At 35.3% G+C, this 25,059-nt stretch overlaps 1 protein-coding gene across 1 annotated transcript in view; it reads left to right on the top strand.

The window, feature by feature from the left end:
• RSBN1L (round spermatid basic protein 1 like) overlaps positions 1-23,367 on the top strand; it is a 63,190-nt gene extending 39,823 nt beyond the window's left edge. The window contains exons 4-8 of the mRNA XM_069587787.1: positions 6,136-6,273; positions 10,366-10,508; positions 16,735-16,902; positions 22,072-22,180; positions 22,260-23,367. Of these exons, the coding sequence (XP_069443888.1) occupies positions 6,136-6,273; positions 10,366-10,508; positions 16,735-16,902; positions 22,072-22,180; positions 22,260-22,901 (1,200 nt within the window). The 3' untranslated portion in view covers positions 22,902-23,367. The remainder of the gene's footprint in view (positions 1-6,135; positions 6,274-10,365; positions 10,509-16,734; positions 16,903-22,071; positions 22,181-22,259) is intronic.
• Positions 23,368-25,059: the final 1,692 nt, after the last annotated feature.

Genomic DNA, 25,059 nt, shown 5'->3' with positions numbered 1-25,059 from the left:
ATGTCTTTGTTACCCATTCATCTGTTGTTGGACACTTGGGTTGCATCCATATCTTAGCTGTTATAAATAATGCTGCTTTGAACCTTGGGATGCATTTATTTTTTTGAATTAGCATTTTCATTTTTTTTTTGAATATATACCCGTGAATGAAATTGCTAGTGTTTTGAGGAACCTCTGCTGTTTTCCACAGTGGCTACACCAATTTACATTCACATTAACAGTGTACAAAGGTTCCTTTTTCTTCACATCCTCTCCAACATTTGTTATTTTTGATCCTTTTTGATGATAGCCCTTTTGACAGATGTGAAGTGATGTTTCACTGTAGTTTTAATTTGCGTTTCCCTGATGATTAGTGATTTGAACATCTTTTCTTGTGCCTGTTGGCCATCTATATATATTTTTTGGAAGTTCAGGTCTGGCCATTTTTTAATTGAGTTACACTGTATTTTAAAATGCAGATTACTTTCTCAAGCTAAGATTGTGATGAATTCAATTTTTAAAATTTAGTTTTAAATTTAAATATATTTATATCCATTCTATTGAATCATCAGATTATTATCTTTAATATTTGGAGAATCAATGTTTAGAAGAAAATTTTTTTTTGTTTTAATCCCGATAGCTAAGTATGTGTAATTTATATAGAGACCATACTTTTTAGTGGAATATATGTGTGGATTGCTTTTTGTTTGTTTAGTTTTGCTGTGAACTGTTTCACTTAAGGGATCTTGGTTCCCCTATCAGGGACTGAACCTGGACCCTTGGCAGTGAGAGATCGTGGAGTCTAACCACTGGATCACCAGAGAATTACTTATCTGTGGTTTTAGTAGTGGACCAACAAAATGTGTTTTACAGTTTTAGCACATTTTGGTGAAAAAGGAACGGACTTGTGCTTTTATTATAGCAAATTATATGTGTAAATGAATTTTACATATATATGTATTTTGCCATGAGATGACAAGAACTATGAAGATTCACGTACCATATTTAACATTATAAGCCAACATGTAGAGTCTGTATTTACTTTATTCTTTAAAATTTAGTTTTTTCCATATATCCTTTGAAATATTTATGAATTTTAATAGGACAGACCAAAAAATCATCAACAAATATAGTGTTGTTTTAAGGGTGTCAAACGGAGGAGAGGAGGAAAAATCGAATTTGTTTTAATCTATTGTGTTAAAGTTTTTAACATTTAGGTCTGTACTAATTTAGACGTGTTTCATTTTATTTTACTTTTAAACAAAGAACAACATATGTAAACTTGGAAATTAATGTAAAAGTGGAAATTTGAATGAAATGAGATAGCTAGGTCAGTAATGTTCTCTTCAGTCAGTGAAATAACCATTCCAATCTAAAATAGCAACATCTGGATAAATCAAAGTACTTAAGTTATAAAATATATCTTTAATATTATCACCAAAGAAGCTTTACCCATTCTTGCTGTTACTAAACGTTGCATGTTTTTACTTAACATTTAAACACAGAAATTTTATTCAAAGAGGGCTGAATGTTAAACTTATTAATAGTAGCTCTGTTTTTCTAATTATTAACAGTATTTATCCTCCTCTATAGTTAAATAATGTTATAGTAGGTTCTTTTTTTTATGTTTTAGAATGGAAGTAGTTACTTGAATTGCATGGAAACCATTTGGTAGAACTCCAAAGTCTATTTCAGTTAGAGAAATGAATTATTTCATGTATAGTTTGGCCATTTTTACCTATTAAATAAACTGTAATCATTTTAGATTAATATTTTCTCAGAGAAGATTGACTCCTAAATGTCTCCTAGTATTAAAGAGCATTCTTTCTTTATTGGTATGTCTTTTGAATGTGTGTCAGTTCAGTTCAGTCACTCAGTCATGTCCGACTCTGCGACCACCCCAGGCCTCCCTGTCCATCACCAGCTTCGGGAGTTTACTCAAACTCATGTCCATTGAGTCGGTGATGCTATCCAACCATCTCTTCCTCTGTCGTCCCCTTCTCCTCCTGCCTTCAATCTTTCCCAATATCAGGGTCTTTTCAAATGAGTCAGCTCTTTGTTGGCCAAAGTATTGGAGTTTCAGCTTCAACATCAGTCTTTCCAATGAACACTCAGGACTGATCTCTTTGGGATGGACTGGTTGGATCTCCTTGCAGTCCAAGCGACTCTCAAGAATCTTCTCCAACACCACAGTTCAAAAACATCAGTTCTTTGGCACTCAGCTTTCTTTATAGTCCAACTCTCTCATCCATACATGACCACTGGAAAAACCATAGCCTTGACTAGACGGACCTTTGTTGGCAAAGTAATGTCTCTGCTTTTTAAAGTGCTGTCTAGGTTGGTCATAACTTTTCTTCCAAGGAGGAAGGATATTTTAATTTCATGGCTGCAGTCACCATCTGCAGTGATTTTGGAGCCCTCAAAATAAAGTCTGTCACTGTTTCCACTGTTTCCCCATCTATTTGCCATGAAGTGATGGGACCAGATGACATGATCTTCCGTTTTCTGAATGTTGAGTTTTAAGTCAACTTTTTCACTCTCCTCTTTCACTCTTCTTTACTTTCTGCCATAAGGGTGGTGTCATCTGCATATCTGAGGTTATTGATATTTCTCCCAACAATCTTGATTCCAGCTTGTGCTTCCTCAGCCCAGTGTTTCTCATGATGTACTCTGCATATAAGTTAAATAAGCAGGGTGACAATATACAGCCTTGACGTACTCCTTTTCCTATTTGGAACCAGTCTGCTGTTTCATGTCCAGTTCTAACTGTTCCTTCCTGATCTGCATATAGATTTGTCAAGAGGCAGGTCAGGTGGTCCGGTAGTCCCATCTCTTTTAGAATTTTCCAGAGTTTGTTGTGATCCACACAGTGAAGGCTTTGGCATAGTCAATAAAGCAGAAATAGATGTTTTCCTAGAACTCTTTTGCTTTTTCGATGATTCACTGGATGTTGGCAGTTTGATTTCTGGTTCTTCTGCCTTTTCTAAAACCAGCTTGAACGTCTAGAAGTTCTTGGCTCATGTGTTGTTGAGGCCTGGCTTGGAGAATTTTGAGCATTACTTTACCAGCGTGTGAGATGAGTGCAATTGTGCAGTAGCTTGAGCATTCTTTGGTATTGCCTTTCTTTGGGATTGGAATGAAAACTGACCTTTTCCAGTTATGTGGCCACTGCCGAGTTTTCCAAATTTGCTGGCATACTGAGTGCAGCACTTTCACAGCATCATTTTTTAGGATTTCAAATAGCTCAACTGGAATTCTATCTCCTCCACTATCTTTGTTTGTAGTGATGCTTCCTAAGGCCCACTTGACTTCATGTTCGAGGATTTCTGGCTCTAGGTGAGTGATCACACCATCGTGATTATCTGGGTTGTGAAGCTCTTTTGTACAGTTCTTCTGTGTATTCTTGTCACCTCTTCTTAATATCTTCTGCTTCTGTTACATCCATACCATTTCTTAAGTTACAAAAAATAGTCCTTTATTGAGCCCATCTTTGCATGAATTGTTCCCTTGGTATTGAATTTTCTTCAAGAGTTCTCTAGTCTTTCCCATTCTGTTGTTTTCCTCTCTTTCTTTTCACTGATCACTGAGGAAGGCTTTCTTATCTCTCTTTGCTATTCTTTGGAACTCGGCATTCAGATGCTTATATCTTTCCTTTTCTCCTTTGCCTTTTGCTTCTCTTCTTTTCACAGGTATTTGCAAGGCCTCCTCAGACAGCCATTTTGCTCTTTTGCATTTCTTTTTCTTGGGGATGGTCTTGATTCCTGCCTCCTGTACAATGTCATGAACATCTGTCCATAATTCATCAGGCACTCTGTCAGATCTAGTCCCTTAAATGTATTTCTCACTTTCACTATAGAAACAGAAGGGATTTGATTTAGGTCATACCTGAATGGTCTAATATGTATTCCAAGTCTGAATGTGTGTATTCTTACATATAATCTCTTGGAAAGAAAAGAGTCCAGCAGACCATCCATTCATTTGACTTTTGTTTTAAAGGTATGTTAAAAGTACCCATTTCTTTGTAAGAGATCTTACATTTAGTTGTGTTTCAGAAGGATTCTCTCACTGGAAATTCCTCCTTCCTCAAGTTAATTTGTTGATAATTGAGTCACTGTGCAAATCATTAAGTTGATCATTGTTGATACTGTGATACAGTAGAATGAACCAGTTGGATGGGAAAGACTGGATTCTGGCTTTGTTAGAACTGGTTAACAGTTTAGACAGTTATCGAAGTTTACACAAGACAAAGAAGTTTGAAGCACAGAAAATTGACTCACTTGTGTGAAGTGGAAATCCTGCCTGTCAAATATATCTTGTAAATCAAAGCACTTGTAAACTTGTGTTTAACAACAAAAGGTGTTTGATTTCAATGAGATATTTATGAATTTTAATACAAGTCTTTTAATTTTAATCCAGTCTCTCAGAAAGTCATGCTCATTTGCAGATCCAGTACTGAGGCCACGATCTCAGAGTCAGCTAACAAAATTGATATCAATCCTGATAATTTTGCTAAATTTTAAGTTGACATTTTTAGCTTTGTTCGACTGCATTACAGAAATGCATAACAATGATTAATTTTACTTTTGTGGTACTGTTAGTATATCTAAACGTCTAGAGCCTAAATATTGTTGTAAAGTCAGATACTCACTTACAGTTCTCTCAGTATCGGAGATGCTAGGAACTTTTGGGAGGCAGGAGAAAGATCAGACCATGAGTACAAAATGGGGACACAGACCCCAGCTTTTTTTGTTTTTTTTGTTTTTTTTTTTCGTAACTTGAAGAATTTGGGTAAGGTTTTATGTTTCTGAGAAGTGAATTTGTGGCAGTTCATGAAAACTTAACTTTGAAATTCTGGTAAATGAACTTATTAAGGAAATAATGTATAGTTGATAACACCGCTTTGCTTATTATTCTAAAAAGTAAAATTATCTAGTGTTTTAGTAAAATATTCTCTTAAGATAGAACTAAGTAAAATTATCTAGTGTTTTAGTAAAATATTCTCTTAAGATAGAACTAAGTAAAATTATCTAGTGTTTTAGTAAAATATTCTCTTAAGATAGAAATTTTATTGTCCTGTTTTTGATGTAGGTGGGGGCTTAGATGCTTTGATACATAATATTGTGTTTACCAACTGCAGTTGTAGAGATTCACCTTGTGATCTGAACATATTTTAGAGTCTGTGTCCCTGATGTGATGAAAATTTAGCCATCTAGATTTACCTGGTGTATGGGACTTCCCATTTTAAAACCGGAATAGACCCAGGTAAACTGAGACAATGTTATTTCCCTAAAGTTAGTGGCCACAAAAGCGAATCCAGAGAAAAAGATGTTTATTTATGAAAGGAATTTGTTTTGCTTTAAGGATACTTGTGTTTACTAGCGTTACCATATGAGGTTTCTCTGTAAGGTTTAGATGTACTTTTGAAATTTAGGACCAATAATTCTTGAGGTATAGCCTCTTTTATTTTGGTTTAAATTTGAATGATAACCATTTGCTCACATTGTACAGGTGGCTTTACATAATTATTGTTTTCTTTAGAAATCTGAGATCAGTCTTTCCAGTTAAAGAAACTAAAACTGAAGGAATTTAACTGATTTCTCCCCACATAACTGGTAGATAGCAAATGTAGATTTGGAACCTAGGACTTTTGGTTCTCTAGCTTACTAGTAGGTTTTCATCAGAGAAATATAAACTGAATCTTCGATTAATATGCTGAAATCTAGAAAGGAACATAATTCCTGGTGGCCTTTTTGACATACAAAGTACTGATGATGGTTAAATGCACTGTTTTCAGAGGGTCTGTTTTTGAAAATTCTGACAAAAAATAAAGGTATAGGAACTTTTGAATATAATTTCAGTAGCATTATAGATCAAATAAACTGTGTTGAAAGGAGGAACTATATTGTCAGGAAGTATGCTGTTTATCTCAATCCTGTTTTCATAAGCAGTGTGTAGTAATAGCTAGAGAAGGTAAAATACCTCGATTTTGTGCAGATTTTTTGTTGTTTGTTTTATTGTTTGTAAAAGGCGTTTTTGTTTTATTTTGCTTGCCTCACATTTTGTTTTAAAAATCTAAGACAGCATACATAATTTAGGATTATGCAGTGGTAATAGGAATTGTCTTATGTTTAATGAAATTAAATCCATATCCTTCAGGTGAAAAGAACATATTCTCACGGTACTTATAGAGCTGGCCCAATGAGACAAATCAGCTTGGTGGGAGCAGTTGATGAAGAAGTGGGAGATTACTTCCCTGAGTTCCTTGACATGTTGGAAGATTCACCATTTTTAAAAGTAAGAGAAAACAATGTGAAGCAATCTAAGTTGTGGGTGTTACTTTCATGCTACAAATGATAGAAATCATGGGTTTTTCAGAATTGTAAAATTTTTGATTTCAGTTGATTTGGCAGGAAGGGAAGAAGAGGTGAGAAACTAGAAGTAATTCTTGTGTTGTGTGTGTAACTTCTCAGGTACTAATTCTAATAGCAAAGCTGAGTGGTAGATCAGAAAATAATACTTGCCTGTAGCTGCCACTTTAGGAAAGTAAGTTCCACTGGTTTATCACCTTTTTATATACTTGAGTGCCAGTGTTCTTGCCTGGAGAGTCCCAGGGACCGGGGAGCCTTGGTGGGCTGCTGTCTCTGGGGTTGCACAGAGTCGGACACGACTGAAGCGACTTAGCAGCAGCAGATTTAAGAAGTACAGGATAGATGCTTACCACAGTGTTTGCAACTGGGTAGTGACAGTTTGGGTGTGTGGAAAACTGGCCTGGCAAGTTGTATAACTGTATTTCAGCTTTGGAGATCCTAGCTGGGTTGGGCAAACCAGTTATACTTGCTGGGCTTCAGTGTCCTCATCAATAAAATAAGGTATTTAAACAGTGCAGCTTTAAGACCCCTTTAAATTCTTTAAATGATTTTGAGCAGGATTCTGTTTTCTTTCTTCCTTTCCTCCCTTCCTTTTTTTCCTTCCTCCTTTCTTTTTTCCCCCCTTTCTTCCTTTTTCTTTGTTTTCCCAGCAGTTCCTGCATTCCAGAAAATATTTCTTCTAATGGGCTGCTAGCACTGTCCTATTGAGAGAAAAATCTCTGAACTATGTAGTTAGGTCAGTTATTTAATCAGTAATTAAAAGGTCAAAGTGTGACAAGATTAGTTTATCTCTAAAACTTGGTACATATTCTGTAGAACATCTCTCTCTTTTTTTTTTTTTACTTCTCAGTTTTCTAGTCTACGTGTTTATATATATCTTTTCCTTTTTCATCCTACTCCATTTTCCTTTTATTTCCTTTTTTGTTCCTTTTAAACCATTGGTTCCTTGTCTGTTTCTCCCAGCTAGTGACGTGGATTTTGGATACATTTATTTTGAGTGGCATTTTAAAAATACCGTTATTTCTTTTACAACATAGCATTTCCTTTATATTCTCAGAATTGAATTAGAAGTTTCAAGCCTCCTTCAAATTTATTTTAAAAAAGTTGCTAAGATAATAAGCTTTCTCAACTTCTAGCTGTAATGCGAGATGCCAGAATAAATGGAACTATATCAGAGTTTTGAATGACTATAAATTAGGCCTAGCATTCTATTCATACTTATTCAAACAAGTGGAACCAAAACGTCATGAAAGTTTTAGTTAAGCAAAAATTCATAAGTTTTCTAAAATATATATATATACATAGTTTAGAAACATAAACTGAAATGGGAGCACTGAATATGAAATAGAAAAAGTGAAACAAGCTAAATAAAAATTAAAGATCATCATATTATTGTTTTTAAATATGGCTGCTTCATTAGAATCACATTTGGAACTTTGGAGAAGGGGGAAAGAAAACACCTGGGTATTTATATTTGTCAAAAAAATTCCAAGATAATTCGAATGTGCATCTGGAAAACAGGAAATTAACATGCGATACAGTTTTTTTTTTTTTAACTAAAGTACAGATTTTGTTCAAATTTCACAACATTTTAAGCTAGTGTCCATTTGTTTTCATGCATTATTTTTAAGAGTCCACATCATATTTAGTTGTATTGAGCAGCTACAGCTGCATGCAGCAAATTCTGATAAATTATTTTTTTCATTTTTATTCTGTTACAGATATTTTCTAATTTTCCTTGTTATGGCTTCTTAGATACACCTATCATTTAAAAGTGGATGCTTAATTTCCAAATAGATGGGTTTTTAAAAGTATCTTTGATGTTAATTTCTCACTTAAATGCTTTTTTTTCCTATAATATTACCCTCTGTGCCTTTTTATGGAGAAGGCAATGGCAACCCAGTCCAGTACTCTTGCCTGGAAAATCCCATGGACGGAGGAGCCTGCTGGGCTGCAGTCCATGGAGTGGCCAGGAGTTGGACGCAACTGAGCTACTTCATTTTCACTTTTCACTTTTCATGCATTGGAGAAGGAAATGGCAACCCACTCCAGTGTTCTTGCCTGGAGAATCCCAGGGACAAGGGAGCCTGATGAGCTGCCATCTATGGGGTCGCACAGAGTGGGAGACGACTGAAGTGACTTAGCAGCAGCAGTGCCTTTTTAGTCTTTTAACTTTATTGAGGCTTTTCCAATGGTAAGTCAAAGATTTCTCTTGGTAAATGTCACATTGTACTTGAAAATATGTGAGTTATTTTCAGATATCTTTTGATATTGATTTCTAATGTAATTCCACAGTGATAAGAGAACAGATTATGATTTCAGCCCTTTCAGATGATGAAATTTTTGCACTGTTTTATGTCCTGGGATATGTTCCAGTTTCTCCTGGTTTATATAGTCTGTGGGAACTTGAATAGGATTTGTATCCCATTGTTGTGTGAATATTCTATAAATCTTTATGCTGAATTGGTTCATGGTGCTTTTCAGGTCTCCTGTAGCCTCCTACTTTTCTGTCTATTCGTTTTATTAATTTTTGAGAGTTTGATATTGAAACAACTAAAAATCTTAATTTATTTACTTAAAAAACTATAATATATACTAGAACTATATGTAACTTGTTCTGTATTTTCCAAGTCTCCTGTAAATGTTATCATACTTTCATAATTTAAGAAATAAAGAAGAAAAAATCATTTAAGTATTTATATTTCAGATTTTAATTTTAAAAGTAAATGAGATAAATAAATGCATTCTTCCTGGAGAGATGTAATTTGACAACCTCCCCTTTTGAAAAGGGGGGTATGGTTTATAAATACCCATTTTCTCACCATTCAGTGGACAGTGACTCTTGGTCATTTCTCTGTTGCTCCTGTTTTCAGAGATTTTAATCCCTGGTTTTAGACCAGCAACCTCTTCAAGAAACTACTACACAGGAATAAATTTTAATTTTGATTTAGTTTTCCTCTTTGTTCTGTTAGGTTTTAACTACTCAAAGAGGTAGCCCCCTTTTATTTGAGGTATCCATTTTTTAAAACTCAGTTGGTCATTTTTATAGATTGTCATGGAAGATAACTTGCTTATTTTGCCAATCTGTTAACACTATATTGTCAGGTTGGTTTATTTTTCTTCCTCGGTTCTTGCCTCGTCGCAACAAAAATTTGGAACGACTGAGTAAAGGGTTTAAGACAACTGACAAGTTACAGCTCAGTTCAGCTCAACCAGGCAGATCTTTTATTAGACTGACACCCCCAAAATATGAGAGCAGGTCCACCCCAAAGGAGTCTTCCTTTTCCATCTGGGTTCCCCCTGTTTATACTTCTAGTTTCTTTCTTTTGGTTATGCCCTGTGCAAAATAGGGTTTGTCCTCACCACCAGTCAATGAAAAGGAATGCAAATGGGCATACACGCAAGGCTGAATGACAATTGCAAGTCATATAACAGTAGGCTGTGTTGTTTATATCTTTCCAAAATTCAGTCTGTTACAATCAGATGTAGTATATTTATGAACCCTTAATGAGCTCCTAACTGCCTAAGATTACTTGGGGAAGACACTGTGGTTATTTTGTATCCACTGTGGGCCTAGTGCCCATGTGCAGGAGTTGGAAAAGCCTCTGGTTATTTTTGTAGCATATCTGTGCAGTCTCCTATGTGTGTCTAGGATGGGTTTTAGAGATCAGCTTCTATCCCTTTCAGCCAGGCCACCCCTTGTGCTCATGCCTAACTTCCTACTTAACAATATGACCCATATATTTGGTAGAAAGAGTAACAGATGATGAATACAGTGAATCATACCTCTGGCAGAATTGGAGAAGTGGGGGAAACCATCCAAGAATAATTATTCTCTTAATGTATCTGAAATAGAATATTTTGAAGGCAAACTTATGAATATATAGAAATATATTTAAAACAGGTACCTAATTCAGATGTATATATGAAATTTTGTGAAGGACACAGTAGTCTTTAATGTATATTTGAAGATTCGTTTTAAAAAATAATCGATTTCTGTGTCATTATTTGCCTCTAGTGTACACTGCCCTGGGGGACACTATCTAGTTTAAAATTAGAGAGTCGGAAAGATAGTGATGATGGTCCCATCATGTGGGTGCGCCCGGGAGAACAGATGATCCCTGTGGCTGACATGCCAAAGTCACCTTTCAAAAGGAAAAGGTATGTTGGATATAAATGTTTATTGCTGGGAATGAGTGTTTGTACATTGGTATGTATGCATTTGTTGAAAGTTGGAGGAAGAAAGTAGGGAAAGTTTAGAGCATAATTGAAATGTAAATTCAAAAATGGTTATCCATGCTGATATAATTTCTTATAAATATCAAATAAAATCAAACATGAAAAATGCAGGCAAATGACATGTTGTAACCACAGATGGGGAAAAAATGTCATTCACAACAGGGACATTATAAACTGTATTGGAATAAATTGAATAAATATTCAGAAACAAATTTAAATAATATTTTAAGAAAACTAAAACATCTATGGAGAATATAAAAAAAGATCTAAGCAGATGTTTAGATCTGTACTCTGGATTGAATACAAATGGTAGTCCATTAGAATTTTAGGGTTCATTTGGACTCACACTTCCAGCACTGGATAAAATAATTTTAAAATTCGTCTGGAATAACAAAGTCAGCAAATAGTCTAGACAGCTGTGAAAGAGAAGATACATGTGAGGGGGGACCTCCTGTTACTCAACATTAAAAATTACCATAAAGGTCAAAAAGATCACTGGAATAGGATAGAGTACACAAATAGATCAAAGTATAATGGGAACTTAAACATAAGATAAATGGGAAGAAGAAGATTATTCAATGAATAATGCTGGCATAATTGGAAGTCCATTTGAAGGGAAACAAAGCCATAACCCCAGTGTTATATAAGAAGTAAGGGACTTGAACATAATAAGTAAAAAAAGAATAAAAATATCAGAATAAAATACTTAGGCTTAAGAGAGACCTTCCTAAACAAAGATGCAAGAATATAATGGTGATACTATTGTGAGAAAAAAGACATCAAAACAACAAAGCTCTAAACTGGATATTAGTAACATGACAGACTAAAGTTAATATACAAAGAGCATTTCTAAATGAGAAGAAAAATGTAAAAAAAAAAAAAAAAACCCAATAGATAAATAGGCCCTAGGTAGTCAATAGTATATTCAGTTCGGTTCAGGCGCCCAGTCATGTCTGACTCTTTGGGATCCCGTGAATCGCAGCACACCAGGCCTCCCTGTCCATCACCAACCTCTGGATTTCATTCAAACTCATGTCCATCGAGTAGGTGATGCCACTCAGCCATCTCATCCTCTGTCGTCCCCTTCTCCTCCTGCCCTCAATCTTTCCTAGCATCAGGGTCTTTTCAAATGAGTCAGCTCTTCACATCAGATGGCCAAAGTACTGGAGTTTCAGCTTCCACATCAATCCTTCCAATGAACACCCAGGACTGATCTCCTTTAGGATGGACTGGTTGGATCTCCTTGCAGTCCAAGCGACTCTCAAGAGTCTTCTCCAACACCACAGTTCAAAAGCATCCATTCTTCGGTGCTCAGCTTTCTTCACAGTCCGACTGTCACATCCATACATGACCACTGGAAAAACCATAGCCTTGACTAGACGGACCTTAGTCGGCAAAGTAATGTCTCTGCTTTTGAATATGCTATCTAGGTTGGTCATAACTTTCCTTCCAAGGAGTAAGTGTCTTTTAATTTCATGGCTGCAATCACCATCTGCAGTGATTTTGGAGACCCCCAAAAATAAAGTGTGCCACTGTTTCCACTGTTTCCCCATCTATTTCCCATGAAGTGATGGGACTGGATGCCATGATCTTCGTTTTCTGCATGTTGAGCTTTAAGCCGACTTTTTCACTCTCCTCTTTCACTTTCATCAAGGGGCTTTTTAGTTCCTCTTCACTTTCTGCCATAAGGGTGGTGTCATCTGCATATCTGAGGTGATTGATATTTCTCCCAGCAGTCTTGATTCCAGCTTGTGCTTCTTCCAGCCCAGCGTTTCTCATGGTGTACTCTGCATATAAGCAGGGTGACAATATACAGCCTTGACGTACTCCTTTTCCTGTTTGGAACCAGTCTGTTGTTCCATGTCCAGTTCTAACTCTTGCTTCCTGACCTGCATATAGGTTTCTCAAGAGGCAGGTCAGGTGGTCAGGTATTCCCATCTCTTTCAGAATTTTCCACAGTTTATTGTGATCCACACAGTCAAAGGCTTTGGCATAGTCAGTAAAGCAGAAATAGATGTTTTTCTGGAACTCTCTTGCTTTTTCCATGATCCAGCGGATGCTGGCAATTTGATGTCTGGTTCCTCTGCCTTTTCTAAAACCAGCTTGAGCATCTGGGAGTTCATGTTTCATGTATTGCTGAAGCCTGGCTTAGAGAATTTTCAGTGTACATTTACTAGCGTGTGAGATGAGTGCAATTGTGCAGTAGTTTGAGCATTCTTTGGCATTGCCTTTCTTTGGGATTGGGATGAAAACTGACCTTTTCCAGTCCTGTGGCCACTGCTGAGTTTTTCCAAATTTGCTAACATATTGAGTGCAGCACTTTCACAGCATCATCTTCCAAGATTTGAAACAGCTCCACTGGAATTCCATCACCTCCACTAGCTTTGTTCATAGTGATAACTTTCTAAGGCCCACTTGACTTCACATTCCAGGATGTCTGGCTCTAGGTGAGTGATCGTACCATTGTGATTATCTGGGTCGTGAAGCTGTTTTTTGTACAGTTCTTCTCTGTATTCTTGCCGCTTCTTAATATCTTCTGCTTCTGTTAGGTTCATACCATTTCTGTCCTTTATTGTGCCCATCTTTGCATGAAATATTCCCTTGGTATCTCTGATTTTCTTGAAGAGATCTCTAGTCTTTCCCATTCTGTTGTTTTCCTCTATTTCTTTGCATTGATCCCAGAGGAAGGCTTTCTTATCTCTCCTTGCTATTCTTTGGAAGTCTGCATTCAAATGGGTATGTCTTTCCTTTTCTCTTTTGCTTTTCACTTCCCTTATTTTCATAGCTATTTGTAAGGCCTCCCCAGACAGCCATTTTGCTTTTTTGTATTTCTTTTCCATGGGGATGGTCTTGATACCTGTCTCCTGTACAATGTCACGAACCTCATTCCATAGTTCATCAGGCACTCTTGTCTATCAGATCTAGTCCCTTAAATCTATTTCTCACTTCCACTGTATAATCATAAGGGATTTGATTTAGGTCATACTTGAATGGTCTAGTGGTTTTCCCTACTTTCTTCAATTTAAGTCTGAATTTGGCAATAAGGAGTTCATGATCTGAGCCACAGTCAGCTCCCGGTCTTGTTTTTGCTGACTGTATAGAGCTTCTCCATCTTTGGCTGCAAAGAATATAATCAAGCTGATTTCAGTGTTGACCATCTGATGTCCATGTGTAGAGTCTTCTCTTGTGTTGTTGGATGAGGGTGTTCACCGTGACCAGTTGCATTTTCTTGGCAAAACTCTGTTAGCCTTTGCACTGCTTCATTCTGTACTCCAAGGCCAAATTTGCCTTTTACTCCATGTGTTTCTTGACTACTTTGCATTCCAGTCCTCTATAATGAAAAGGGCATTTTTTGGGGTGTTAGTTCTAAAACGTCTTGTAGGTCGTCATAGAACTGTTCAACTTCAGCTTGTTCAGTGTTACTAGTTGGGGTATAGGCTTGGATTACCGTGATATTGAATGGTTTGCCTTGGAAATGAACAGAGATCATTCTGTCATTTTTGAGATTGCATCCAAGTACTGCATTTTGGACTGTTTTGTTGACCATGATGGCTACTCCATTTCTTTTAAGGGATTCCTGCCCACCTTAATAGATATAATGGTCATCTGAGTTATATTCACTCATTCCAGTCCATTTTAGTTTGCTGATCGTAGAATGTTGACGTTCATTCTTGCCATCTCCTGTTTGAGCACTTCCAATTTGCCTTGATTCATGGACCTGACATTGCAGGTTCCTATGCAATGTTGCTCTTTACAGCATCGGACCTTGCTTCTATCATCAGTCACATCCACAACTGGGTATTGTTTTTGCTTTGGCTCCATCCCTTCGTTCTTTCTGGAGTTATTTCTCCAATTGTATATTAAAGTAAAAGTAAAGTGAGGTCGCTCAGTCGTGTCCGACTCTTTGCGACCCCATGGACTATAGCCTACCAGGCTTCTCTGTCCATGGGATTTTCTAGGCAAGAGTACTGGAGTGGGTTGCCATTTCCTTCTCCAGGGGATTTTCCCGACCCAGGGATTGAACCCAGGTCTCCCGCATTGCAAGCAGATGCTTTACCCTCTGAGCCATCAGGGAAGTCATATAGAATTGTATATTAAATGTATGTTAAAAGAATTATGGGATATTATTTTTACCCATTACATTGGCAGAAACTATTAATAGAGAAATTATATTACAGAGTGGTAGGTATGTGAGGAAACAGGGTCATATATATTATTGGTCGATGGGTGAGCTTCTGTAATCATTTTTTTAAAATCATTTTTTAAAAGTAAAATAGCTCATAAAGCTTAACGTGCGCACACACACTCTCTCTCTCTCTTTGAACTACAATCTGTACTTTTGGGAATCTGTCCCCAAAAATAAAAGCACTAAAGGTAAATATATAAGAATGTTAGTTGCACCATTTACAATAGTGAGATTGAGTATAAAATGATCTCATTGTCCATTATTAGAATGGTTGAATTCATTTTGGTATATTCCTATGAAAGAATAGGGCTTCCCTGGTGGCTCAGCTTGTAAAACATCTGCCTGCAATGAGGGAGACCTGGCTTCGATTCCTGGGTTGGGAAGATTCCCGTGGAGAAGGGAACAGCTACCCACTCTGGTATTCTGGCCTGGAGAATTTCATGGACTGTATATAGTCCATGGGGTTGCAAAGAATCGGACACAGCTGAGTCACTTTCACTTTCACTTACAGAAGAATGCAATAAAATAGTTAATTTCATAGTATGAATTTTGTCTGTTGAGCTGAAAGAATATCCAATGAAAAGAGCTAAATGTAGAGTATATGTTAAGTGTGATTCTGTTGTTATGAAAAGAAATAAAAAACACGTAGAAAAGTGTAGAAAAATATACTTTAGGTTAACATTGTTGGGAATGGAGTAGGTGATCCTGGGGGGAGGTAATATCTGTTTTTTTACATATGTAAAGATGGTCTCTCTTTATTATTTAAAAAAAAATAGGGAAAAATGGTGATAGAGTGGAATGTAGGTTACATGAGAGCATGGACAATGTTTTGCTTGTTACTAATGTCTCTTGCACCTAAACAGAATGCCTGGTGGTTGATAAATAAATTTTTGTTGAATGAAATTTTTACAAGTTCATTTTTAAGTTGGGAGTAAATGGTAAACTTGGTATGTATCTTAATGATTAACTTAAATTTATCAATCATTTAGAGAATACAAAAGCCTCTCCCCAGAACAATGCAGATGTACAGACTGTTACATGTAATTTAAGGGAGTTCACCAGCCCCTTGAGGAACTCAGGGATTAAAATCCATGGTATATATGGTCATTTCCCATCACATTACCAACTAATGAGAACATTGTCCTAGGCACTGTGCCAAATGCTTTTTTTTTGCAAATGCTTTTTTTTTTGCAAGTCTCAATTCATTAGAATGCGGTATAATGAGACCAGACTTGCTTGTTTGTAAACCTGTTAGCTTTTCACAGAAAGCAACATCATCGTCTAGCTTTCTGATATCTGTAAAACATTAATCACGAACAGGAAAAAAGGATATTAAAGCATTGCATATGTGTCTGTGTGTCTCTGTGAATGTTTGTATAAAACTTTTAAGACAAGAGTATGCAAAGAGCAGTGAAGTAGTAGAGATTGAGGGTGGGAAATAAAGAGGACCAAAAGGAAGAGTGACCCTAGGGGATAGACTAGGATGCGATAAGAAAATAATGCGGGCAATCCTGATTTGTCTGTGTAAGCAAAAGAAAAATCATACAGGGTGATAAATAAGATGATGACTCCCAAAGTAAATTCTTCTCACCCTGTTCCCCTTCTGCAGCAAAATTTGAGAGGGTTTCTGCTGTGAGTGAGGCTAGGTGGTAAGCAGTTTCTGTATACCTATGGATTCTAGAAGGTGAGTGGTGGAGGAGAGGGCCAGTGGGAGATATCTATCCTCTACAGTGGAGCTAAAGTGTTTTTTTTTCCCCTCCTACTTACGGTAAACTATGTGTGTTTTATGGAAGCACTTATTGCCAAGTGTTTTCTTGCTGTTTATATTTTGGTATTTCTCCCATAAGAATATAAACTCCCCCAAGAATAAGGAATTTGTCTTATTCACTGCTGTCTTGTTGACTTAAGTCTACCTCTGTCTCTTTATCTACATATATATATGTAATTTTTTTTTTTAAACAGAACTACCAATGAAATAAAAAACCTGCAATACCTACCTCGAACTAGTGAGCCCCGTGAAATGCTCTTTGAAGATAGAACAAGAGCTCATGCAGATCATATAGGACAAGGTTTTGAACGACAGACTACAGCTGCTGTTGGAGTGTTGAAGGCTGTGCACTGCGGAGAGTGGTATATGTTAACTACTGCTGTTTAATGGCTTCTAAGCTTTTTCTTGGGAAGTTTTTCAGTAATTCTTCCTAATGTGGGGGAAAAGGTTTAATTTTCCTGTATTTGGATATTGTTTTTGTGTGATTGCACTAAAGATTTTCAACTGATAGAATCTAGATTCTATCTTTTGGATTTGACTGAAATAGTTTGATTTTCTACGTGACTGGAAAACAGTTGTCTTACAAACAGTAATGGAAAACCCAAGATTCACTTGGTGCTTACTGTATGCCCATTTACAAATGTTCAGTTAATTTTCTCTGCTTTTTGGCTCATAGTTTTTACACAAGGAGACTAAGGACTCAGGACTATCAAATAGTATTATAGTCATATAGCTAATAAGTGGTAGAGCTCAGTCTGATTTCAGAACTGACTCCAGCTTCTTCTGTTTTTTCTTTATACTGTTTTAACTTGCTGTCTTTTTAAGGTTTGGTATCTATTAAGTGTTTGTTTACCTTAGTATATTAGTATTTTTCCAGCTTTGCTTGCAAGTTTCACTAAATCTTTTGATAGATTAGAAAAAATGGATAATTTTTTTAAGGAAATGGATAATATATTTAAGGTGGTTGTCTCATACATTAAGAGAATTTCCATTTACTAAATTGATAAAATCTGTAGAGCAAAGCTATATTTATACTGTAAGGTAACTTTGGTCAGTTAGGTTTTGTTTTCAAATTGGGTATCGTTCGGGTATGAACCTTAAGTTGAAATATGTTATTTTGCTTATTAAAGCAGTTGAATTAAATACTTAGCATATAAGAAAGTTTTCTAAGTAAAAAGAAACTTTAATTCTGAAAACAGAAAATGTCAATATTGTTGCATAGATTTCTAAGATGTTTTGAATAATATGGTCTGTATTTTCTACATGAGGAAATTGTATTTTCAAGAGTTGTGAATACAAAATTGACCCTATGTTCAAAAGAGAAAATTTAAAGTAATGTGTTATAAATTAATACTGAATGGGGAAGCCAGTGTAAACTGACTTTGTTCCTTAACATAAATGAAGGAAGCTTTATCAATTTCAGATATGCAAAGTAGCTAGTACCAAGCTAACCCTATGAGTTCTTTAGGAAAATGATGTTAATAATTTATTAGTTTATGATTCAATAATAATAATTTATAATTGTGTTTAAGTTAAATGGTAATATCTGTGGTGATTCCCATACAGTTTCAAAGCTCTTACTATAATCTGGTTTAAAATGCTAATTTTGTCAAAGAGTAAAGGCAGATTTGTCTGTGGAAATCATTACAACAAACCCATTTCAAATTAATGGGATTTCTCTTGAATGTTTGGTAAAAAGATTTAAGAGTGGCATCAAAATTTATTAGAGTGAAATCTGATTTATAGATAGTACTCAATAAAGTTAGCCACATATTTATATATTTCCTCAGAGATAAATATTCTTGCTTCTTGGCCTTAACTTTATTTAAATCTCTTTCAAGTTTAATTATTGTTTTTGTTTGCTTTTTCTCCACTTTATATGTGATTTGATGTTGGAGGTTGTTTCCTGTCCTTCACAGGTCCATCATAGTTCACTGTAGTTACTGAATTAAAAAGTACTTGAAGCTAGCAATTTCACAGTGAAGAAGACTATTGTCAAATTACAAATATATTAGGGGCCAGATTTAAGAATATTCTTGAGATAGATTTTGGAATGAGATGTTGCTCGTTATGAGTTTTCTCACTTTTGTAAAATACAGTTTACTTTATCTACCAGTGCTGCTTTGATCTCTTAGTATTATACTAAAGATGGTAAGAAAATAATTTGGTTGATACTTTTAAGATGGTTTCATGGCTCTGATGCAGACATGGTTTATGATCGCTTTACTGTTGATTCTTGCTGTTAACCTAAGCTATACTAAGGAAATTGGAGCACTGTCTTAGTGTTCTTATCTTAGCATTTTGAGTTCTCCTTCTTTTTCTCAAGGAGACATTATTTTATCTTAGAGCCTGGCTTAAAATGAATTTGAGATAAAAGACTTAAGTTGATTTAGACTATAAAGAGATCTTTGGAGAAGGAAATGGTAACCCACTCCAGTATTCTTGCCTGGAAAATCCCATGGATGGAGAAGCCTGGTAGGCTACAGTCCATGGGGTCGCAAAGAGTTGGACACAACTTAGCAACTTCACTTTCACTTTCATAAAGAGATCTTAAACTAGATAGACTTGTGAAGTGTTGGTCAATTTTATCACTTTTTAGTATTAGGAAGACAGAATTCACATAGATTTATAAATTTAAGGTTGCCTCTTTGAATTCAGTTTTTTGAAAAATCAACTAATGGAATATAATTTATATTCAATAATACAAAACTTGTTATAAGTATACAGGTAGATGTGTTTTGACTAATATATACAGCCATGTTAACCACTACCAGAACTAAAATATAGACCATTTTGTTTTTCTTGTATCCCTTGACAGTTAATCTCTCCCCATTCTTACTCTAACTCAAGACGTCTATTAACCTATTTTCTGTCTTTATAGGTTAGCATTGCCTAGTCTAGGATCTCATGTAAATAGAATCATATATTGTCTGACTTCTTTCACTTAGCATGATGGTTTTTAGATTTATCTAAAATCTAAAATTTAGCGTTAGGTGTCTTAGTAGTTCATTCCTTCTTGTTGCTGAGTGGTATATCATTGTATGGATATATCAGAATTGATTTATCCATTCACCTGATGATAGACATTTGAATTGTTTCCAGTTTGGGGTTTTTATGAATAAAGCTCTTATGAACATTTCCTTATAAGACTTTGTGTGCACATATAATTTCATTTCAGTAAATACATAGACATGGAATTACAGGGTCTTAGAATAAGGTAAAATAATTGTGTGTAGAGATAATTCTAAGTCTATAAAAGAAGTACTAGAATTTACTAAGTTACAAGACAATATTAAAAAGTTAGTTGTATATAACTATATTTTAGCAGTAAATACTGAAACATTTTGAAAATGAAGGGAAAAAATAATGCCAGCTTATAGTAAAATAAAAATTATAAAATACTTAATTTTTTAAAATAAGATTGGCTTGCACTAAAAACAATAAAACACCAATGAGAAAAATAAGATTTATAGAAATGTTAGAGATATACTTTATGGATTGAAAGACTCCGTATTATATGTCAGTTCATTCTTTTTCCCCACTTTCCTTTCTTACCTTTTTTAGTGTTTTCATTATACCTCCACTGACTTCCCAGGTGGTACAGTGGTAAAGAATCCACCTGCCAAGGCAGGACACACGCATGGGTTCCATCCCTGGGTTGAGAAGATCCCATGGAGTAGGAAATGGCAACCTGCTCCAGTATTCTTGCCTGGAAAATTCCATAGACAGAGGAACCTTGTGGGCTTCAGTCCATGAAGCTGCAAACAGCTGGACACAACTGAGCATGCACTGTTATACCTCCACTATTTGTTTAGTAGTGGTTGCCCTAAAGTTATCATAGTGTATCTTTCTATGTAATGTGTAAGAATTTTCAACAGTGTACTGCCATCTTTCCATGCCCCTATTTATGGCCTCTGTGCTAATTATTATTATACATTTTGCTCTCTATAACATGACCCCCTCCCCCATATGTTCCTTACTTTGGCATTAAGGATATATTTCTGAAAATATTTTAAAAATAAGAATAAGATAACTTTCATATTTACTGTTACTTGCATTCTACATTCCTTTGAATAGATCTGCATTTTCATTGAAATATCGTTTCCCTTCAGCCTAAGAAGTTCGTTACCATTCTTTGTTGTGCAGTCTTCTGGTGACAGATTCTCTAAGTTTTTGTCTGAAAATGATTTTATCTCAGACTTTTTTAAGGATATTTTTTGGGGTGTAGAATTCTAGATTTACCTTTTATTTCAAATACTTTAAAAGATAGTCAGCTTTCTTCTGGTTTGCATTGTCTCTGATGTAGCCTGCAATCATTCTTACACTCTTTCCCTGTATATTAATATGATGCATAAGGTTTAGATATTCTCTTTATCACTAGTTTCTTAAATCGGTTATGATTTGCCTCAGTATGATTGGGGGGGTGGTATTTATTTTGCTTGGAATTTTATTCCAAAATCCATTTTGAGCATCTTTTATAAACGTGTATGTGTATATTCTTAATTAACTGAAGAGTTTGGGGGTTTTTAGAAGTATAATTAAAGATACTATTAACCTCTGCAAGTAGAATGGTAACAGTTTATTTTATAAGCACTTTCCTAATAAATGTCTCTTAATTTTTTAAAAGAGTTATTTAGGGATTTACTGTATCATTGCAGTTATATACGTTTAGATTGAAAGAATGTATTCCCTTCCTCTCCACATTTACCTCTGACTTCTGTGTTGTGTTTTTAATTTCATACTTAATTTGTTGAAGTACTGACCTTAACTATAAACACTTAGGCTTTTGATTTGCGTAATTTAACCAAGTCAATTTAATTTTTCAAAACATCATTACATATAGCCATAATAAAATGAGATGAGCCTGCTCCTGGAAATCCCTGCCTCTTTCCAAGAGTCCTCATGACATGTCTTCCTTCTACTCCTTAAAATTTCCTTTGTTCTTCTCCCTTCCTTGAACAGTGAATAGTTTCTGCTCTGCTATTGCCTATATATTATAGAAATAATAAAATGAGTTGTTTTTATCCATATTTAGGTTAAATCTCATAGTGTTATCCTTTGTTTAAATATGTAAAGTGGTATTCTAATTACAGTTTATTTCTAAGATAATACTTTGATTTTTGACCATAAACTAGTTTTGCTTTGAATTAGTATATATATATGTGTGTGTGTATATATATATGGACACACACACACGGCTGCACTGAGTCTTAGTTGCAGCGAGCAGGATCTTTTGGATCATGCGGGATCTTCCTCTCAGCACAGAGACTCTCTAGCTGTGGGGTGCGGGCTCAGTAGTTGTGGCACATAGGCTCCAGAGTGTGTGGGCTCAGTAGGTGTGGTACCCAGGCTTAATTGCCCCATGGCATGCGGGATCCTGACTGTGAATGGAACTCACGCCTCCTGCATTGCCAGGTGGATTCTTCTTAAGCAGTGGGCCACCACGGAAGTCCCTTTTGCTTTGAATTTAATAAGGCTTAGCTGAGTGAAACATTAATGGCAGACTTTTCATTATCTCTTGTTCTTTTTAGGCCTGATCAACCCCGAATAACCAAAGATGTAATTTGTTTTCATGCTGAAGATTTCTTAGAAGTAGTTCAACGAATGCAGTTAGATTTACATGAACCTCCACTGTCCCAGGTATATTTAAAACTATTATTATCCTCAATTTAATTTTTATTGTAGAAAAGACTTACTGGTATTTTGTGTTTTGTTTTAGTGTGTCCAATGGGTTGATGATGCAAAACTTAATCAACTGAGGAGGGAAGGCATTCGCTATGCCAGGATTCAGCTGTATGATAATGACATTTATTTTATTCCAAGGAACGTTGTTCATCAGTTCAAGACAGTTTCAGCCGTATGCAGTTTAGCATGGCATGTTCGGCTCAAGTTGTATCATTCAGAGGAGGACACTGCTGAGAATACAGTTACTCATGAAACAGGCACATCACCAGATTCCACATCATCAGTTCTTGGACCTCACACTGACAGCACAATTTGTGCTGTAAGCAAAACCTCCTTGGATTCTATTTTTTCAGACAAACTTCATTCTAAATATGAATTACAGCAGATTAAACATGAACCTGTCCCATCTGTAAGAATCAAGGAAGAACCTGTGAATGTTTATATTCCTGAAAAGACTGGAGCACCGAATAATATGGATGGCAAGAATGTTAAAGCAAAATTGGATCATGTTCAGTTTACAGAATTTAAGGTTGAAGTGGACTCTAAATTTGAAAATAGCAACAAAGATTTAAAGGAAGAATTGTGTCCTGGAAGTCTCATAAGTCTAGTTGATACAAGGCAACATAGTTCAACACATTCAAATCAAGAGAGAAAAGATGATGACATTTTGTGTTAAATTTGTACATACCATTAAAATTTTTTTTTTCCTAAACTTAATAGTGTAAAAAGATTCGAAAGCAAGCCAAGGACTTGCTCCCAAGTCTGTTACAAAATCTAGTGTAAGTAGCTTTGTAACATTCCTCAGTGCCTGTCCATAACTGTGAAGCAGGAAAGCACTTAGGGCCAGATGCACTGTAAACACTGCAGGTTTAAACAAAAGCAGTCTTTAAAAAAATCATTTGAGTTGGAGTTGTAGGTTTTAGAATAGAGCTGACATTACCATATATATATATATATATATTTTGTAATATGAGCCAGAATTCTTTTTTGACAATTAAGGCTTTTCCATAGAGTTTATTTATACCAATTTTTTTTTTCATTTTAAATGTGTCAGCACTGTAGTGTAAATAGCTTTTAAAAAATCTTTTTAGTGTGATTTATACTGAAATGTGAGACACTTAATAAAGGTTCATAACAATAAATATGTTTTCTGTTGGGTCTGCCAAAAAAAAAAAACCTATTCATTTACATCATTTATTTCATCTGTTATGTTTCTGTTGGTATATCAAGTGCTAATGGAATGCAAGTGTATGTATTCAAATCTAGTTAATATTTAAGTTTCCCACACTGTGCAAGCATTTTTAAAACCAAGATTCAGTTATGAAAGTATATTTATGTGTGTGTGTATGTATGGGAATATATATATGTTATCATATTTTGCATAACTTCTTAAATTGCTGAATGAGTATGTGAAACTTCCTATACTCCCTGGAATATATTTTAAAATATTTCAATGTCAAGAAAGTTCAAAGTCAAATAAGTTCGGAGAAAAAAGGTATTTGAGTGGTATCTAACCTTCTAACTAATGAAGTTATGTGGCCAGATTATATAGTCCTATTAACGTGAATTTTCTTTGTAGTGTGTGGAATAAGAAGTTGAGAAAATTTTCTAATTAATCAGCACCTATACTGTATCTAATAGTAGCTGGGAAAAAAATGTTCAGTTACAGAAAGTTTAATTGTGTGCAGTTAAAATATTTTATTACATATTTCTTGAGGAACAGGAGAAAAAGATGGCAAATATAGCATATTAAAATAAGAGCAGTGACTTAACTGCCATATACAGAAGTATAATTAACAAAATTTGTTACCTGATCTTTCTAAGCATCCCTCTCCCTACCTTACTGAAGTAAACAACTTAGATTTTTTTTTCTTTGTATAGAAGCTCTGGAAAGTAAAACTGGCATAGGAAACAAGATTGCCAGTGCTTCGCCAAAGATGATTAAAACAAATCTCTTCAATGATGGACTTTAGCACTGTTTCAAATTGCTTTCATTGTAATAAAAGTCAAGCAAATGTCTATTGTTTGCTTTGATGTTAAGAACTCTGCATTTGCAATTTATTTTCTTCTATTTGAATGATATTTTTCTGGGCTCATGCTTTGGTGGATTACTTTCAGCTGGAGTTCTTTGTGCTGCTGCCTTTTGAGCTTGTGTAGCTATTCCCACTCAGTGGCTTCTACTCTGGCCCATAAAGCTGCTTATCTCTATGACTAGGGAGAAGCCACTTAAAGGCATTTCACTAGAAATAATAAACTGTAGCAATGGTGTCATTTCTGACCTCCAATTTAAAAGGGCAGGCAAATATTATACAGAAATATCAATGGTTTGTAAGAAATCAATCTATTTGCAGCATGAATTTTCATGGAGTAAGGAAAGTATAAATCATCAAAATGTAAATAGGGTTTTTGTTTATAACTTTCTTGTTCCTCACTACCTTTGTCTTTAATTTTAAGCTAAATTTATGTATTTACACCTACTTTGGGGAGAGACAGAAGTTTCTAATAAACCAGTATTGAAAACTGAGAGAGAATGTGATTAAAATGTTTAGGTTTTTCAAGTAAAGGGTGGCATATTTAACAAGGTTTGCTTTAGCTCCAGTTTTCCAGTGTCACACACATAGATGCATGAGACCATAAAATGTCTTTAGGATATCCCTCCAAAATATATGAGCCTTAAACTTTTAAAGACATATCTAAAACAACCAGAGTGGTTACTTTTTAAGTGTAGTTTCCTATTTAACCTATTGTCAAACTTCTCCATATTTTGAAAATTTAATTGTTTTGTCAAATGCATACATCCCCGTAGAGGTGAAACCAGTCAGTGAACCCAGATT

Source organism: Ovis canadensis, chromosome 4, assembly GCF_042477335.2.
Source record: "Ovis canadensis isolate MfBH-ARS-UI-01 breed Bighorn chromosome 4, ARS-UI_OviCan_v2, whole genome shotgun sequence".
In the NCBI taxonomy this organism is placed as follows: domain Eukaryota; kingdom Metazoa; phylum Chordata; class Mammalia; order Artiodactyla; family Bovidae; genus Ovis; species Ovis canadensis.
This window is presented reverse-complemented; position numbering and strand designations above follow the sequence as displayed.